A 19,848-nucleotide genomic window follows, 5' to 3' on the forward strand; every position below is an offset into this window, starting at 1 on the left:
TAAAATCAAGGGAAATATCCCCATTGATTGAAAGGGGATATTTTGTAGCACCCTTTTTGAAAACGGTCTTCTCTCCTTGTGCTATAAAAGGAGAGGAAGAGCACCATTGTGGGGGTTGCCTTATTTTTGAGTGCGAAAGGTATACCACATAGGACGAGCGTTAGGATTAGGGTGTCTTTTCTTCTTCGTCGGATTAGGGTTTCGGGTTTATCATAGTCGTTTGGTGCGGCCTACGCGGCCGCCATTTTGTAATCGGTTTTCGGTTCTAATATATCTTGTTGAGCATTTGGCCTCCATCTTCCTCTTGTTCATTCTTTCTCTTCTTGTGCTAAGCTCCATTCCGAAGTCCTATTCCTTCTCCCCTTCTCCTTAGTCCAAGACCCCCGTGGTTCCGCCCTTCTCCACGCACTTGCGAAATATCTCGACAACGTGGTGCCCAAAAGTTGTTGATGGGTGGGGGGTGGAGCCAAGAAGAGCTCCACCTCCTTCCCAAGGGGTTGAGCGTGAGGGGAAGAGAGAGAGAGAGAGAGAGAGAGAGAGAGAGAGAGAGAGAGAGAATATTGAGAGGCAAAACTTCTACTATTTATATATCCTTCATTCATGCCCCTTGGGTGGGGTATATAGGTGGATTACATGAGGGTTCCAAATGAAGAACATACAATGGGGTTTGTGGGTTAGTTACATAACCTTGTAACAACTTAGACCCGCTTTACCATATTAATATACTCACACTTATGTGCACATTTGCACATACACGTACACATGACTTATCTATCCATGTACCAACACTTATACACTTACTCATACACTTACAATCCTACGAATAACACATATGGCACACCCGTGGGACAGTGCCTTGCACGGGTGAACCCATATGCCTTCAATAAACACGAACATCAATCCTTGGACCGGAACTCCCTCAGTATTCTCCTATTGCGTTGGTCAGAACTCCATCGACCGAAACACGCGTAACACGAACATAAACTCAATGACACGAACCTCTCGTTCGGTCGGAACATCCGCGAACATAGAACTTCGGTACTCTCTTTTTAGGTCTATAAATGATACTGTGTGTATGTGTGTGTGTGTGTGTGTGTGTGTGTGTTTTCTTTTCTTTTATGTGAGTTGTGAGTTTTTACAAAATGTTAAGATATGCCCTCATGTTTTTGAGATTTTTGGTAATGCCCTTCAAATGTTTAAAATTCTGTTCGTTGCCCTCGAGTTTTTGAAATTCTCCATTTTGTCCTCCAGTTTTCTTCTTCGTCTTCTTTCTCCTGTTTGGCTTGGATGATCTTGCCGAAACCATGGGAGAGCTAGCTAGGTGGAGCTCTCTCCCTACTCTGTGTAGGTCTGTTCTCGCTCGTTTCTACTCGCCGGACGTTTTAAAATTGATCGTTCTGATGGGGTGGAGTGGTTTACTGAGATTCGATTCGATGTGATTTCCATGTGCAAGAAAAGATGGAAATGGATGTGGAGGGAGGTTGATCGATCTATTCATGGACGAATTAGTGTTGCTTTACAGAGATGGAAAACAAGGGAATCCATCAGATCTGAGGAGGGGATGAACAAAGTGTTGATGGGTGGGATTATTCCAAAACTTGTCAAAGGGAAATCTTTCACAAAATTGAAGTCAAATTATGTGATGGTTACACTAAGACGGCTTGGAAAAGCGCTTAAAGAAGAGGAATCCACCAAGAAGGTGAAGTAAAAATCCACAGAAGAACACTAGTGTACAATATTATGCTCAAAAATGTAGTCAACCAGTATTTGAAAATCATGAAGGGAAATTTCATAGGGAGGTATACAATCCTGCAATGATTTATCTAAGAGACTAAGTGAAGAAGTTGATTGTAGACCCAATACAATTTTTTGGATGTCTTGTGAGGTGGCTATGGGAATAGATCCACTTATCAAAAGCTCCTTTTGAAATAAGGTCTTGGGAAACTACCAGAAATATACATATTGTGTTGCCTGCTGCCCCCTTCTAGGAAATGCTTACTTTTCATGGCAAATACTGAAACAAATGCTTAGCCAATTCTGAAGTAATTTCACATATCTTGAAATGTTTTTTGAGTCTGTGTATTGTTAAAGTTAGATTTTGTCCCAATGGGTGAAATCTCAAGTAAACAATGCCATAAGAATAACCCCTCCTTTAATGCAAAGCAAGAGTGCTTGATTCTTGCTAAACAATTTTTTCATGGAAAAGAGTGCAGTGTAATCATGTGCCATAGTTGACCTTATATACATTGGAGCAAAAAAGTAGCAACTTGCATACCACTGTGATAATTTTGATGCTTTGGTAAATAGGTGCCAATATCTAGGTTCCAAACTTGAGAGTGACTTCCACCTACTTGCATTTCTCTATACATAATAACTAGGACCTCATATCTCAACATGAGGGTATTCAATTGGGTAGAAAATAGGAAATTTGGGTTGGTGTTCATGTAATGGAATTGCATGCCATTAAAACTTGGAGATTGTCTCATGTGTACTTAATATTTGTTTGTTTGAATATGCATGTGTACTACTTCCGGCATAGCTATTTTTTATATAATTTTCCTCAATTGCATCCTATATTTTAGCATCATTATCGAAGAGCAAATAATGACATTTTCCCATTTTTTATGGACTTGAACCAGACCCAGTACCATATATCTAGACACTTACACATACTCCCATGTGGACATTTAATCCATGCTTAATAAATTGTTAGGACAATTCGTATAAAGGGAGGAAGCATTTCTATGGAGTGACAGTGAGGCTTGATCATGTGGTTGCTCAATGAATCCAAAATTTTATCTTCGGAGGGGTTTTTTCCATTCTTCTTCATATGGATGGGTGGAGATAAACTACAAAATTACATATCAATTTGGGTAGGGTGATGTTGTACTTTGCTTGGGTGATGTATTTCAAGCTCATTTTCATTGTTCACTGTTGTGGTCTTTCGAGATTTCACTGACAGTGACAGGCCCTACATGTTGTTGTCATTGGCCAAGATTTTCCGATTCAAGTCATAGGAGACCTCATATTGTGTTCTTCTTCATCTTGCTAATTTGGAGAATGTTATGGCTTGGCCATACTTTCTTTACTAGTCCAATACGTTACGAGGATTTTTATCGTTACCTTACCTGTAAAGCTTGGCTATGGTCGTTCGGCACTGTTTCACAACATTGCTTGTAACATTCGACTACTTTGTATATTATCCTCTAGCCACTTTGCTTTTGATACCAATGGAGGATATTCCTCTTAAAAAAAACAATGGATGAAAGGGAGATCCAACGACCCAAGACCAATTGGCTATTAAATATTTATTGCCCAAAGTTCTAGATAATTTACAAGATGTGAACATAGTTTTGTCTAAAGTTGAGACCAAACTCAAAAGCCCTAACAACATCCCCATGATACACAATCTAACAAGAATATTAAAGTCTCAATAGCCATATGTAACACATAAATGCCAAATATACTAAGATTAGTCATTTTTCCATACAAATTGTTTTGGATGGTATATATGTTGCTCTAATGAATCATAGAGTATTTACATAAAGAAAAAACCACAAACACAATAAGTTGACCCAAGGAAAGTATACATCAGATTCAACGACTAGTCCACAACTACATTTGGTCTGGTAAGGAAGATCAAGTAGCTCGTGCCAAGGTGGCGTGGCCTATACTCACAACGCCTAAGTCGAGAGGGGGATTGGGTCTTACTGATCCCCTTTCACAATTGAAAGCCTTACTTGCCAAATTTGTGGTGCGAGGACTCCAACCAGGAAATGATTGTTGGAAAATGCTATTAAGGTTACGTTTCGCTTACTTTAGGCCACGAAAAGGGGTCAATTGAGCTCCCCAAACGGGATGGATTCTAAACATGGATCTCAAACCTAGTTTCTCCCGCCAATTGGAGGATAGATTTAGTGCATCCATGTGGAAGGCATGGTGTGACATTCGTCGAGGACTCAAGTGTGATCAACCAAGATCCGAACCTGCTTGGCTCAGTCAACGTATCCTATGGAACCCATGTATCAAGGATGAATCTAATCAACTATTGGGATCACGTAAGGGGTTGTCATGGGGATACATTGCAGAAGGTCCAGGAAAAAGTATAGAATTTTGGCGACGGTTTATGTCACTGCCACTACAAGATTAGGTGAACATACTCCATGGAATCAGGGGTGGATGGACTATGAGATCGGAAATCATTAACGCTCTACTGATTAAGGAATCTACTACTCGAAGGACGACAATGGAGAAATGGATTGTTACGGGCATGACCATATAATATCCCGTGGTGAGAATTGTCGTAGTATTCTATACACGTGGATAAGTGTGAGGGTTAAACAAAGAGTCTAAAGAAGGGGAGGATTACTTTTAATCCTCGGGATTGAGACAACCCATGAGGCCAAGTGTGAACATGGCTGGGGGCCTTGAGAATTACTATAAATAAGAGGCCTAGCTACCCTCATTGGGGCATGCATTGACTACGTCGAGACTCTGTCCGTAAGTGGAACGACTCTTGTAGCAAGCGCGCTATCATCCAGGTACGACTCGACGCCAAGGCGGTGGTATGGGACGCCGATCGAGGCTCGAGTCCGTCTCGATCCCTTCGCTCGGGGGTGGTCGGGTGGATCGGCACCCTTCTTTCTCTCTTTTCTCTCTATTCTTTCTAGATCTATCATTGATATATCCTTATTTTATGCTTACTTTAGTACCTAATCTCTAATATTTGGTATCAGAGCATATGTACTAACGTTTCTTTTGGTTTTCTTTTTGTCTTCGCGTGGGATGGCGATTGATCGTTGTGCGGTCGCCTTCATGCATACAAGGATTAGCAAAAGAACTTCGGTAAATTTTCCTTAATTTTTTATCTAATTTTTCTTCTCCCTTCTATACATGTGTATACTTAATATGTAGTTTTTTTTTCATATATTCAATGATGTTGACGTGGTATTTAATTGGTTATCTTAAACGTTTACATATGTCCACGAGGTCAATACCTCGTTTGACATATAAATCATATGTGATGAGTGTCGTATGCGTACGAGGTTACTACCTCAATTGCGTATTACGTTCACGAACATATGTTACGTTCGCGTACGAGGTCAATACCTCGATTCGTTCGAAATGATATGCGTTGGATTTACTATGCGTAAGAGGTCAATACCTCAATTGCGAATTACGCTTAACCTTATTTTCGGATGTTTCGTGTGCGTAGAGGTATATGCCTCGATTACGTATCCCGAATACATCATTGTTGGCTATATAAAAAAAACGATTCATTTAGTATACGCATATGTGGTCACTTATATACGTCTCTGATCGTATATATGTGATAAATGGACATATGTGTATATTTTAGATTACGTGATTCATATCAAACGTTTTCCTACTTGGGGAGAGGATTTTGGTGGCCGTCCTCACATTTTTGTGAGAATGGCGTTGTCACCATCCCTTTTATCAACAATTTTTATTGTTGAAATTCCCGTTGGTCACTTTGATATTTCGTTACGTAACGAACCTCGTATAGCCAAAATGACGTTGAATACGTCGGGCTTGATCCACATCAAGTAGGGTCGCTCTAATGACACACGTATCCAACATCTCCCCTCGTTACATGGATACGATGCCACCATGAGCTCGTTCTTACGAGTGGCATTCGTAATGACGTGACCATGTGATGGGCCACATGAGCCTACGAAGACACAAGGGCTCATTCGGCTTGACCATTAGGTTACACTTTGGCATATGCCATCGTAATTACGAGGCTTGAGGTTAGGTAGCGTACAACCATAGTGGGTAATAAATGAGGGAGAAATAAGGCCACTTGACCTATATGTTTCTTTTAAACAAAAAACATATAGGGGCAAATGCCTCGCATATCTCGAATACGCCTCAAACATTAAACATTCAAGACGCGCAATCTACTTGGTTGGCTCAAGTGTTTAATGTATTTGTCCTCGAGGTCTCGAGTTCAAATATGACCAACACCATACAACATCGTTGATACATATGACTATAATACATGTTTAGACTTTAGGTCTAAGTGCACTTCGGGGTCCTCGTAATAGGACTTAAAGAGCCGAAACCACATATGTGGGCACAGAAACATAGTTATTGTTAACATTTTTTTCGTGTATAAACTATTCATGACGTGAACATACATGGTTGAGCCTCGGGGAGCCGCCATGAAAAAAATCGATATAGAGATCAGGGAAAGGCATTCATTTGTCACCCCCATGGTTTTTAAAACACCTCTGTGTTACCATAGTAACCTGATCTTGAACCTCATCTCATACGTCTAGAGGGGTATTGACGTGAGATCATGATATCGATTAATGTTTGCCCATGATATGTTTACACCACGACAAGATGTTATGACTATTTGTCTGACCTTATCTTATTTCTTTGCCAGAAATAATCATTCAATGGCTCAGAATAACGACCCGATGCCCTCCGCTCAAGCGGAAAGAACTCAAGGAAATCCTCATGGGACAATGTCCATTGAGGCGTATATTTTACAAGTACAACATTTCCTTAGTTCAACCGCGCAGCAGTTGACCGAATTTCGGCAATCTCAAAGTGCTCTCGAGGCACGAGTCATTAGTCTCCAAAATGAGATTAATAGACCTGATGAGCGTCAGGGTGAACCATCATTTGTCGTAAAGCCATTTACGGGAGATAAAAAGGAAAGAACCGAAGAAGCAATCTGCACGTGGCTGGGCCGATGGGAGTCTCATTTTGAGCTCTATCCCACGCCAGATAGTACGAAGATTGCATATGTCGGCCGAGAACTAGGGGGTAAGGCCGCCGCTTGGTGGCGTGGGCTCCGAACTTTGGGGAGATTGCCCGAGACCTGGACAGACTTTGTCACAGTTTTCAAGGGTCAATTTCTACAACCTCCCTCTCGAACCGAGGCAGCACAAGCTTTAATGAACCTCTCTAGCAGGAAGTTTTCCTCGCTAGAAGACTATGTCCACCATGCTAGAACCCAAATCCAAAAATCGGGTCTAGAAGGGGACAATTGGTTAATAGCTTGTTTTGTCAATGGCATCCCCAATTCGGACTATCACTGGATAGTGCACGATAAGGATCCAAAATCCTTCGAAGAGGCCGTTGAGATAGTTCTTTGCTATCAACGCACTTCGAAGAAGGACCATAACAAACCCAACGAAGCGCCCGGGACTAAGCAGTCGCAATTCGTTGGGAAACGCAAGACACCCAACGAATTCATGGATCGCGATTATAAGCGACAACATCCTTTTTGCGTATTCTGCAAAAAGAAGGGTCATACAAAAGAGCAATGTCGTAAGCTCCAACGAAAAGAGCACGACGCCAAACCTAAAGCTACAGACCATAAAGGTCAGATTCCTAATGTCCTTCAGGTCTATACACATCATTTGAGTAATTGTCAATGTTCTTTCCCTCATTATGTATTGGGTCCCAATGATTTACTACGTGCAAACGGGTATATCAATGGATCTCCCGTACAATTTTTATTTGATTCGGGAAGCTCACACAATTTTGTGAATGATCGTTTGGTACAGATATGGGGAATCCAACCCACCGTAAGTGATCACACCTACACGGTGCACTTGGCTGATGGAAGAGTACAACACATCAACGGGGCGATTCATTCTTTAGGAATTTCTATTGATACCTATATAGAGGAAGTAGACTTCCATGTAATGAATCTTAGTACCACCGATGTAATACTGGGTTATCCCTGGTTTTATAATAAAAGCTCTTCTTTATTTATTGATTGGGTTCGCCATTCCATTTCTTTTGTACTCAACAATTGTACGCATTTTATTCAATGTGTAAAAAAACAATCCCTCTCGATTGTTTCCTCGTGTCCATCAATATCCGAGTTGTCTTGTTCTACGTTATTTTATTGTGTACTTGATCCGGACATTCACGTTTACAATATCGATAATGTCTCGGGTCAATTAACATATTTTGAACAAAAACAACTTGATGAAATCGTAAACGATTTTCGTGATGTTTTTCCGAGTGAACTACCCGATGGTTTACCTCCTAAACGTAATATAGACCATCGTATAGATATTGTACCTGGCGTTGCACCCATTAGTATACCTCCGTATCGCCTAAGTCGATCTGAAGAGGATGAGGTAGCTAAGCAACTTAAGGACTATTTACGAATGGGTTATATACGTTATAGTAAATCTCCATGGGGTGCACCAGTTCTCTTGGTTAAAAAGAAAGAGGGCACATGGCGTATGTGTATTAATTACCAACGCTTGAATAAAGTGACGATCAAGAATTCGTACCCATTGCCCCGGGCTGACGATCTAATTGACCGTCTCCAGGGAGCTCGGTATTTTACGAAACTTGATCTCCGTACTGGCTACCATCAAATACGAATAAGTGAGGACGATGTTCCTAAAACAGCATTTCGTACGCGTTACGGCCATTATGAGTTTTTGGTTATGCCTTTTGGTTTGACCAATGCTCCGGCTACATTTCAACAAGAAATGAATGACATTTTCCGAGAACAACTTGGAAAATTTGTCGTTATCTTCTTAGATGATATTTTAGTTTATAGCCGTACATTGCAAGAACATGCTAGACATGTCCGCTTTGTTTTACAAATATTGCGTGACAAACAATTTTACGCGAAGATCTCAAAATGTGAGTTCTTCAAGAAATCAATTACTTATCTTGGACATCTCATAACCGAACGAGGAGTTGAAATTGATCCTTCTCGCATCGAGAAAATCAAGCTTTGGCCCACTCTTCGGAATATTCGAGAAGTTCGATCATTCCTTGGTTTTGTCGGATTTTTGCGAAAATCTCTTCGTAATTACTCACAATTGACGACGCCGTTTACTGATCTTCTAAAAGGTCAAACGCGTAAGTCTACAAAACCTATTGTGTGGAATGCTACACTAGACCTCGCCTTTAAGGAACTCAAGGACTTGGTATGCAAGGCTCCTTCACTTCTTTTACCCGATCCTTCAAAACCTTTTGAGGTTGAAACCGACGCAAGCGATTATGCTATAGGTGCTGTCTTGTATCAAGATGGTAAACCAATAGCATTCGAGAGTAAGAAACTTGATTCTGCTCAATGTCGGTATACCGTTCAAGAAAAGGAATTATTTGCGGTTATACATGCGCTCAAAACATGGCGCCATTATCTTTATGGAAATCGCTTTGTGGTAACTACGGACCACGAGTCCTTGAAATATTTTTGTGACCAACAAGACCTGAAAGGTCGTAAGGCACGATGGGCTGATCTCATCCAGGACTTTGATTTTTCCATACGATATCGTAAAGGTTCCATGAATACTGTCGCTGATGCACTAAGTCGCATCCGTGAAGTTAACATGCTTAGCTTCACTGAAATAACATCAGATCTTTATGATCACCTTCGAGGAAAGTATCCTGATGACAATTATTTTGCAAAATACTGGGCAAGAGTCGAGTCTGGAACAGACACCACCACACCCTCGAAGGAATACTTCCACATTGCTAACGGTCTGCTCTACCGTAATGGGAAGGTTTGTGTTCCAGATTTGCCTGAGGTCAAAAAGAGAATTCTTTTTGAATGCCATGATGCACCCTCAGCAGGGCACCCTGGAATACATCGTACACTCGTTCTCATCTCCACTCAATTTTATTGGCCTAAGATGCGTCCTGACATACATAGCTATGTGACTAAATGTCACCAATGTCAGGTTAACAAAGCCGAGCGACTTAAAGCCGCAGGACTTTTACATCCCTTGGACATTCCCAATAATAAGTGGGAAAGTATATCCATGGATTTTATTGTTAGCCTTCCTCGCACCCAAAAAGGTCATGATGCCATATGGGTTGTGGTTGACAGACTAACTAAAATGGCCAGATTTATTGCTACTAAAACCACGGTAACAGCTCCTGAATTGGCTTACCAATTCGTTGATGAGTTATTTCGTTTTTACGGGTTACCGATGGATATCGTGAGTGACCGAGATCCAAAGTTTACTAGTGACTTCTGGACGCAAGTCTTTAAGAAGTTAGAAACTACGTTGAGCATGAGCTCCACGGATCATCCTCAATCCGATGGACAGACAGAACGAGTAAATCAAATTATTGAGGACATGCTTCGAGCATACGTTGGTGCAAAACCAACAAAATGGGAACGTTACCTCCCAATTTTGGAGTTTGCTTATAACAGCTCCAAGCATACGTCGACGGGATATAGTCCTTTTATGTTGATGTATGGATTTCAGCCACGAGCCCCGATTGATGTTAATATACATCATGATGAGTTGCGAAGTACACAAAACTTTCTTCGGGATATGCAAGATATGTTGCATATTGCACGGGATAATATAAAAACAGCTCAAGATAGAGCCCGTTTTTATGCCGATCATCACAGGCAACCTCGTGTATTCAGCCCTGGACAGAAGGTATTTTTACGTGTACCTCACAATTCTAAGACATTGTCTACGGGCAAGTGCGCTAAGTTAGCCCCACGGTTTTGTGGACCTTTTACAGTCCTCAAACGCATTGGATCATCAGCCTATCGTCTCGCTCTTCCCGATGGTGTTGGAATCCATCCAGTCTTTCATGTAAGTCGTCTAAAAGAACTTCTAGGTTCTGGTGACAATACAGTTACAACTGAAACTCTGGTTACTTCTGAAGATTTATCTTCTAAACCACATGTACCAGAAAGAATTCTCGATGTTAAAACAAAAAAATTACGTGCTAAGGAAATCCGAGAATTTAAAATAAAATGGATGGATAAATCAATCAAAGATGCCACATGGGAACGCGAAACGACTCTAAGAACTAACTTCCCTAACTTTCCATTGCAAGAGTGCAATGTTTTAAAGAGGGGGAGTATGTTACGGGCATGACCATATAATATCCCGTGGTGAGAATTGTCGTAGTATTCTATACACGTGGATAAGTGTGAGGGTTAAACAAAGAGTCTAAAGAAGGGGAGGATTACTTTTAATCCTCGGGATTGAGACAACCCATGAGGCCAAGTGTGAACATGGCTGGGGGCCTTGAGAATTACTATAAATAAGAGGCCTAGCTACCCTCATTGGGGCATGCATTGACTACGTCGAGACTCTGTCCGTAAGTGGAACGACTCTTGTAGCAAGCGCGCTATCATCCAGGTACGACTCGACGCCAAGGCGGTGGTATGGGACGCCGATCGAGGCTCGAGTCCGTCTCGATCCCTTCGCTCGGGGGTGGTCGGGTGGATCGGCACCCTTCTTTCTCTCTTTTCTCTCTATTCTTTCTAGATCTATCATTGATATATCCTTATTTTATGCTTACTTTAGTACCTAATCTCTAATATGGATAGGCCACGAGGAGGAAGGATCTCTAATCCCGAGAGGTAGGGGACCACCAAACAAGCTCGAAGGCTCTGAATTGCGAGACACTAAGACACCAACACAAAATAACGCAATTCGAGTACTCGCATATACTAATCATAAATGGATTGTAGATCCTGATCCAATCAAAGTACAACCCGATTGGCACATATGTACTCGTGAAAACACACGGCTACATAAGATCAATTGGGACCCTTTGCAATGGACATGGCGTGATCCCTACGTGGGGCAAGGAAGCAAACCCATCCCTTTCTTCCAATTCACAACTAGATTGGGTCGCCACATTCTAGTTGCTCAAACCGCCCGAGAGCCGGTTGCTGCGAAGGTCTGGCACACATTTCAAGTTCCTCCCACAATAATCTCCAAGTTTTGGCAGAAACTCTAGAAACAACAACACGTGAGGCGAATTACCATGTTCCAATGGCTATTAATACATAAGTCCCTACCTGTGGGAGCATGGCAACGTGGGAACCTTAGCTCTCCTAATTGTGTAAAGTGCCCACATGCTGTAGAATTAGTACGACACACTCTGTGGGACTGTCCAACGTCCCATCGAATATGGTGGGGGGTTGGCCGCTTGTTGCAATTATGCCAAGTGCAAGGCTCAATCAAGTGGGGAAATATATGTTAGCTATCATGGCAAACCGCAATTGGTAGATACGAGCATCATGAGGAGGGTATGACTTTGGTGATAAAAGCAGAAGAGGTCTCTTTCTCCTCTAGCGGCAATGTCCACTCCACTCCTCTTAATGACAAATCTCAAGAGGTATTGGAATTGGTCAGCCCAATAACACTTTTGATTCTATGGAAACAACGATGTAGCCGAGTCTTCTCCAACCAAACCGTACATCCAACAAGGTTACTGCAAGAGATATGGAGTGAAATTGTAGCCACTCTGAAGAGCCAATATGATGGCCTTAAGGGCGGCTCCGAGGGTGTTGAAAGACAACGAATAACCTTCATCCAACAATGGTCATCCTCTCCCTTTCTTGAGTCAGTGGGCATCCACATAAGATTGAACTATCGCTTCCCTTCAGGGATTTGTATATAATCGTCTCATTTGTAAAATTTTATAACTAATGGAATGAGGTTTTTTTTTTTTTTGAAAAAAAAAAAAAAAGTTGGCCCTTCACACATATATGGTGGGTTATAAAATTAATTGATTGGGCAAACACAACTATGTGATGGTGTAAGAATTTCATAACATCAAATACTCAAGCGACATTCATGAATAGACAAATGAAGGTTAGATAATTACAATAGTTTGGAGTGAGAATCCTTTAGTTTATAGCTTTTGTGTCTTATAACCTGTTCATGGAGGGTTGAACTTTAATGTCTCTCCATTCTTGTTTGAAATCTTGAAGAGGTAAACATTAACCTCCTTGTAAGTAGCACGACCATAGGATTATAGTATTATATTTTGATTTAAGAATTTAGACTTGTAGGAGCCTACCCTAACAAAGGGCTCACACTTCGATATTTTTGTGAGTGAGATAGAGACTCCTCAAAACTTTATTATAGAATTTTTAGTTGTTTTGAAGTTTTCAATTCCATGATCCATGCCATTTTCTCCGTCCTAAAAATTGGGATCTCGAATCTCGATGTTGCTCAAAATCATGGGTTGCTTAAAAAGACTAAACATTTTTGCATTGTAGACAATACTTGAATTACGTTTGGATAGAAATGGGAAAAAGAAACGTTGAGTGCTACTCCTAAATGGTATTTGTAGGTCCTAGCTAGACTTCAAAACCATTTTCTAATTATTTTCTTATATCACCATTAAAAAACATTAATATGAGAAATGCTCTTTCTTTTTTTCTTTTTTTCTTTTTCTTTTCCAAAAAGAAATGCTCATTCTTGAATGAATCAGGTCATAAAGTGTTTCAAAATGACAATTCGTACAATCAATGATGAGATATTTTTGGGACGCAAATTGGTTCATTCAAGATTTTGTGGAGAATTGAAATTTAGAGATATATAAGGGTGTTTGAAGACCCTCTCACATGCAACAACAAAGAGCTTAGCTTTGGGATGCATGCCTATCCTCCTTGGTAATCGGAACTCGATGACTCACATTAAACCATGTCATTTGGATCATGGTTCAAGCTCTTTTGGGCAAGGCCCTAAGCAAACCCTTGAGTATCTTGTAAAACCAAAATAGGTTCATTATGGCCAGACTAGGAGGTGCAATAAACAAGAAATAGAAACCTGCTGGGAAAATTTCCTTGACCTGCAATGACATTGATATATTGTACTGCTCAACAAGTTTTTTAAAGTGGCATCAATATATGGATAGAAACTAAGTCAATTTACTGAAATATCCCAAACTTTTTAGGAAATTCCCTTGTAACTTGGAGAATATTGAAATTACCAAATTACCCTTTTGCTCTCTTATCTCACTTACTCTTGTCCTCTTACTTTCCTATTTTTCAAAATGTTCTCATCTCATACTTTTCCAAAGTCCAATATAGCGACATGCAGTACTTTGAGAATTCAAGAGAAGGAAAGTGAGACATTATAAAGGGTAACTTGGGAAATTTGAGAAGAAAGAAAGTGTAAAAGAAGAGGGAATTTGATAATGTTATGGATTCCATGAACAATACAGGAGTAATTTGGTCAATTTCCTTCAAAGTTATGTCATTGATGACAGAGTGTACCTGATCATAGTGTAGAGAAATGTGGAGGAAGAAATACACAAAGAGCAATACTCTTGCAAACTGCAAAAGAAAAACAAAAACAAACTTTTACGGTGTTCGACATAGTTTATGGAAAGTTACTTTAAAAACGCTAGACATAACTATAAACACTACCTATAGAGAGGGACAAAACACTTACAAACCATAAAATGAATAAGAGAATCCCGTTAAAAACATAAGCCTTTGAATTCTTCATGCTAGCCATACTCAAGTACCTATATGACAATGTCAAGTATTACTAACAAATTCCATTAAAAATGTTTAGTCTCGATTCATACTAGGCATTGCCAATGATGAGCATTAAAATGAAGCTTATGAACAATGATCCCTATATTATGCTTGAGAATGTACCATCGAATGTTCACCAAAGGAGTCGTTATTTCTGTTAAAAGCACAAGGTAAATGTAGATATGTGCTTGCCCACTGTAGAGTGACATACCAATAGATACCATCGAAAGAAAATGATGTAGCACCTAATGACACCACAAGTCATCACATCTATATTAAGTTAGAAACTTGACATCATGCCATAGATCCAACTTAGTAAGAATAGCTTTAAACTTACATATCCTTTGCCACCCAATGTAGGGTAAACCCATAATATCATAGCCAAGTCAGAAATAAAATACCCCAAGGAGACCTATGTCACAATAAGGTCAAATTGCTCGAGAAATGTGTAAACTTATTTGTGTTGAACATGCCAATAATAGGATGGTCCTCACCCCAAGAATAATTTGCGAGAGAATCGAGCTACGAAAGACCACCGGACCATTAGGTCCAGAATCCTGGAAAAAATCACTAAAAAAGAGAAGATAGCTAGCAGCTCCAGAGACGACGATTGCGTGCAGTGTGGAGAATCCCCTATCATATAGAAGAAAACTGCCTCAAAATCTCAATGTTGGTAGTGTTGTTCATTCAATAGAAAATGATTGAATCTTTGAAATTTGTTGGCTGAAAATGTTTATAAATGGAACAAGAAAATGAGTTGTATACTATTGTCATGGTACACTCTTCTAAATGACAACAAAGATAAGCAAACACCATATTCTTGAGCATAGGGAAGTATGTGTGTTCATGCATCAACTAAATCTAGGTAAACAAATTCAACCATGCCATAAAAGATTGTATGAGTATATATGGGCCGATGTGACAAACCTATTATCCCATTCAATCTTCTCGGATTTGGAAAGTTTGAGATAAGTGAGTGAATAAGATGGGCTTGAAGATTTCATGATGGTGTATATCTAGATCAAAAGACATGGAATGCACAGAAGGAAGTTAGGGTTTTGTTTTGTTGTAGAAAAAATAATGATAGATAGATGTGGCTTACTAGTTTACACATGATTATGCCCAGTAGAATAGATGAGAACCAAAGCATGGGTTCTGCCCACATTGGGTTTATGTTGTATTCCATCGCCATTGAGAGCATTTGTCCATGGAATGGCTCGGATGTCTTCATCCTTCATTCCTTACATATCAATCAAAATGGATCACAATTTAGTCAAAAGCAATCCAATCACATTCTAGTCGGATATAATGACTTCTAACCGAACCGCGATCTAGTAAAAATTCAGTCAAAAACAATCACATTCTAGTCAAAACAAATATTACAACCTAATTGTGTAAATGATTAGTCCGAATTAATATCAATTAGTCAAGCCTACTCACATTCTAGCCAATCTTAATCTAATACAGTAAAAGATAATCATGATTTAGTAAAACAAAAACCAAGGCAATCTTTTAATCATTTCGTCAAAATCAAAGACAACCTAAATAATTCTAGCCAAACCTAATGCTAATCTAGTGAAAACTAATGACAATCTAGTAAAAAAAAACAACCATGCCCTAAATTAATGATTAGTCAAGATGGATCATAATTTGGTTAAAGTCAATCATATTGTGGTCAAACCTAATACTAATCTTATCAAAAGTAAGCACAATCTAGTAAAAAAATCAACGACAATCTGGTTAGAACAAGCGAAAAAAAATGATACTTATAAATAGCCTTCAAATTATTCAAAAGCCAAAATCATTGGTAATCAAAATTAGCCATAAATCCTGATAATTATTCATAACTAAGCATAACAGTTCACAAATAGTAGCGATTAATTTGCAAACAAACCAAACTATAGCCATAAAATCATCATCCACAGTTACTCATGTAAGGAATGAGCAAATATGTTATCCATACATCCCTCCATGAATATATTATTTATTTAAACATGAATGGAAGAATTAAAGAGAATCATCATTATCAGAACACAGTGCATTGATCTGATCATTGATTAAATGAGAGTTGGAGAGAGAGAGAGAGAGAGAGAGATCAGAAAATTTAATGGAGACATTAGCTATGGTGATTAAAGAAGGGGAAGAGCACCTTAATTATCTATATGTCCAAAGCCTTCAAAATTTGGAGAATAAAAGAAAAGAAAGTAAAGGAAACAGAGTACTTATAAACACACAAATGTTTCTTTCTTTCTCTTCTTAAAAAGCAATCATGTGCTAAAAAGAAAATCTCATCAATTTTTTATTGAAACCCACAAACAAAAAAGTGTGGGTAAAAGAGTCATGTTAACTTTTTTGTACCTTAAAAAGACAAAAGCTCTCCCTACTTCTCATACGTAACAAAAGAGGAAACAAAAACAAAGAGATCCTCATCATCACTAACAATGATAAGAATTTAAGAGGGAAGCATGTCTCAACGAGTTTTCATAAGTGTACGAATATTTTTTTGTTATATATTGCCTCTCTGTAAAAGCAAGAGTTGTTGGCATCCCTACATTATTGTACCACTAGAGTTATCCAAATAAATGGATTGATATAGATATAGTGCCTAATGTATGTATGTATGTGGGGTTTGTGTGTCTCACAACACAAATTATCGATTGATGCTTAATATCTCTCGTTTGCAAACGTACTGATCAATTTATACGTAATCGAGGGACAAGGATATAGAGAATGGAAGAGTGACTACAATTTTTGTGGTAACCACAAGTTAATGAAGAGAATTGTTTGTGGTATGCATCATTATCGAAACAGAGTGGCTAGGTTTCTTGTAGCAAAGCATAAATTTCACATAGTGACTCCCAGAATTTACATTTTAACAAAAAGAATCCTAAGTTTATTTGTCGCGTCGATTTCATGAATGGAAGGTCATGGCGATGCAAGAGTACCATATAAAGTGTATTCTATAAGTAAGTGGCTACCTTGGGGAGAAGGATTTACATACATATAGTGAATGAAGTTCTCCCCCCACTCTTTCATTTTTGGCATTCTCATTTCATGTCTTGTTTCATTTTGTTGTAAATATGTTGACAAAGAAGGACTTTTGTAACTAGGCCTTCAACACGGGTGATATAGAGAATTTACGTATAAGCTTTATCGGCTCTCATTCACATGTAATGCCTTGTTTCATCTAAAAGTACGTGCTTCACAATAATGTCTTTTAGCATTGTTTCTTCGAAAACAATAATTTTACTTTTTCTAAAGAAATTACTAAGGCCAAAAAAACCAAGAGAAAAAATAATAGGGTTTGTGCGCATGTATACGAAGGATTATTGAGATGAATTATGGTTGTGTAGGCAACTTTTAAAGGTTCTACATTTGATTGAAGTGATCACATGCATTGTATATCATGAGTGTGCTCTAGACAAAGAAAAGGCATTTTTGAAGTATGTCGATCTAGAAGGAAATTAAGAAAGAATGGGTCCAAAATATGTCCGTAAAAGATGTGCAAAAAAGCATAGATAGATGGACACACCTAAACCATCATGATAGACTATAATGAACAAGTATATTACACTGAACTCCCTTTTTTTTATCATGGATAACAATTTGCAAACCTTGAAGACCATCCACACATAAATAGTATGGACGCATACACTAGTGGCGACATGACATGTGTACTTACTAGTATATTGGTCCTTCCTATGCATAGCTAGGATTTCTAAGGAGACCAACAATTCAATCGTGCATTGTCGTTGTGGGCTAATAAAAGCTATGTTGTTGGAAGAAATGTGGAGTTATTTTAAAGAAAACATGGCATTGAGGAGAAATTTTATGTGCACATTTTCATGCTTTCAATATATACATCTAAAGATGTGGTTAATTAACCAATCAAATATTGTGATATAGTCCAATACTATTATACAGACTATCTCAGGCCTTTTCCAATTGACGATCAATTATTATACAGAAGATTCTTGTATTTTGATGTGCATTTGTATGTGTATACAGTTTGAGTAAATTGCAAGTGTGTGTGTGTGTGTGTGTGTATTTGCAACAAAAGGAATACATAGATATAAATTATAATACATACATACATACATACACAAGTTGATAAATCTTCTCTAATATATTTGTTGAGTTCTCCTTTCTTTCTTTCTTTCTTTCTTTCTTTTTCTTTTTTCCAAAAAAAAAACTCCTTCCATTAGTTATAAAATTTTACAAATGAGACGATTATGTACAAATCCCTAAAGGGACGCGATAGTTCCATCTTATGTGGATGCCCACTGACTCAAGAAAGGGAGAGGACGACCATTGTTGGATGAAGGCTATACGTTGTCTTTCAACTCCCTTGGAGCCGCCCTTAAGGCCATCATATTGGCTCTTCAGAGTGGCTACAATTTCACTCCATATCTCTTGTAGTAACCTTGTTGGATGAGCGGTTTGGTTGGAGAAGACTCGCCTACATCGTTGTTTCCATAGAATCCAAAGGGTTATTGGGTTGACCAATTCCAACACCTCTTGAGATTTGTCATTAAGAGGAATAGAGTGGACATTGCCACTGGAGGAGAAAAGGACCTCCTTTCAAATGTATTTCGCTACCTACCTCATTAATTCATTGGGTTAATCTATATTAATTTGAATCCATCTTTCACCTAATTTCATTATCACGGGCCCTCCCTACATTAAGTTCACTCAAATATCAACTCACATAACTTTATCAAACAAAAGGCGAGGATTGTGACCATGATATTTGTTGGTTTAATCAACATGGGTATTATATCTTACAATGTTGGATCAAGTGGTTGCATTTCAATAAATTTAGAGTTTAGCACATTGAAAACTTTATCTCCAACATTCTGGAGCGCTATCCAAACATGTGTGCAATTGTCTAGCAGTAGCACCCACTAATGGTTGGTGTTTCATGTGTAGAATATTTGGATTGCATGGTGATGTTTGGGGTGTACAAGCCATGTATGTGATTAGTTATATGAAGGATTGCATTTTTACTAAGATTATTGAAACCCTAGGATATGGGATATGAACTAACAACCTTAGATGTTGACAACTTAACAATATATATAACATGCAATAAATTTCCTCTACTCAATAAAGTCATTTTAGAGGAATTTACCAAAGCATTGATATTTGCTCATGAAACTCAAAAAATACTCATAATTGTTCACTCTCTTTTTGATAAGCCTAAGCCATATCTTACAATTAAACAGTATTGGAATCAACACTCTGTTATTTTGATCCACGTTACCCATTATATATATATATATTTTTTAGCATGTGCTGAATGAGGAGAGAGAGTTAATAATGTTCAATGGTTTTACAAAGCAATAATGCAGGTAATGTGAAAACATATAATTGTACTTAGAAAGTAGTCATGTTTCTTTAGCGTCTATAGTGTAAACATGTTCTATCTCTAGAGTTTACGAGAAAGATACCTTTTCGTTGATTCTTCCTTTTCTCTTTCCTCGTGTAGAACACACGTAAATCATTGCCTCAATTTTACCATTCATGTAGAGATTTTTTTCTTTAGTGTGAAAATTTAGACAAAAAGTAATGATAAC

At 38.7% G+C, this 19,848-nt stretch overlaps 1 protein-coding gene across 1 annotated transcript; it reads right to left on the reverse strand.

Annotated features, from left to right (window-relative positions):
- Positions 1-13,191: 13,191 nt before the first annotated feature.
- On the reverse strand, positions 13,192-15,591 carry LOC147850379 (uncharacterized). The gene is made up of 8 exons (XM_087336555.1): positions 15,375-15,591; positions 15,200-15,288; positions 14,767-14,905; positions 14,610-14,684; positions 14,396-14,517; positions 14,184-14,259; positions 14,006-14,065; positions 13,192-13,578 (listed from the first exon to the last, which is right to left on the reverse strand). Exons 1-8 carry the CDS (start codon positions 15,501-15,503, stop codon positions 13,450-13,452), a joined length of 819 nt encoding a protein of 272 aa, XP_087192681.1. The 5' UTR covers positions 15,504-15,591; the 3' UTR covers positions 13,192-13,449.
- Positions 15,592-19,848: the final 4,257 nt, after the last annotated feature.

This window comes from Azolla caroliniana, unplaced genomic scaffold, assembly GCF_043228905.1.
Source record: "Azolla caroliniana isolate FFs.n. ecotype wild unplaced genomic scaffold, voAzoCaro1.0.p SCAF_21, whole genome shotgun sequence".
Lineage (NCBI taxonomy): Eukaryota > Viridiplantae > Streptophyta > Polypodiopsida > Salviniales > Salviniaceae > Azolla > Azolla caroliniana.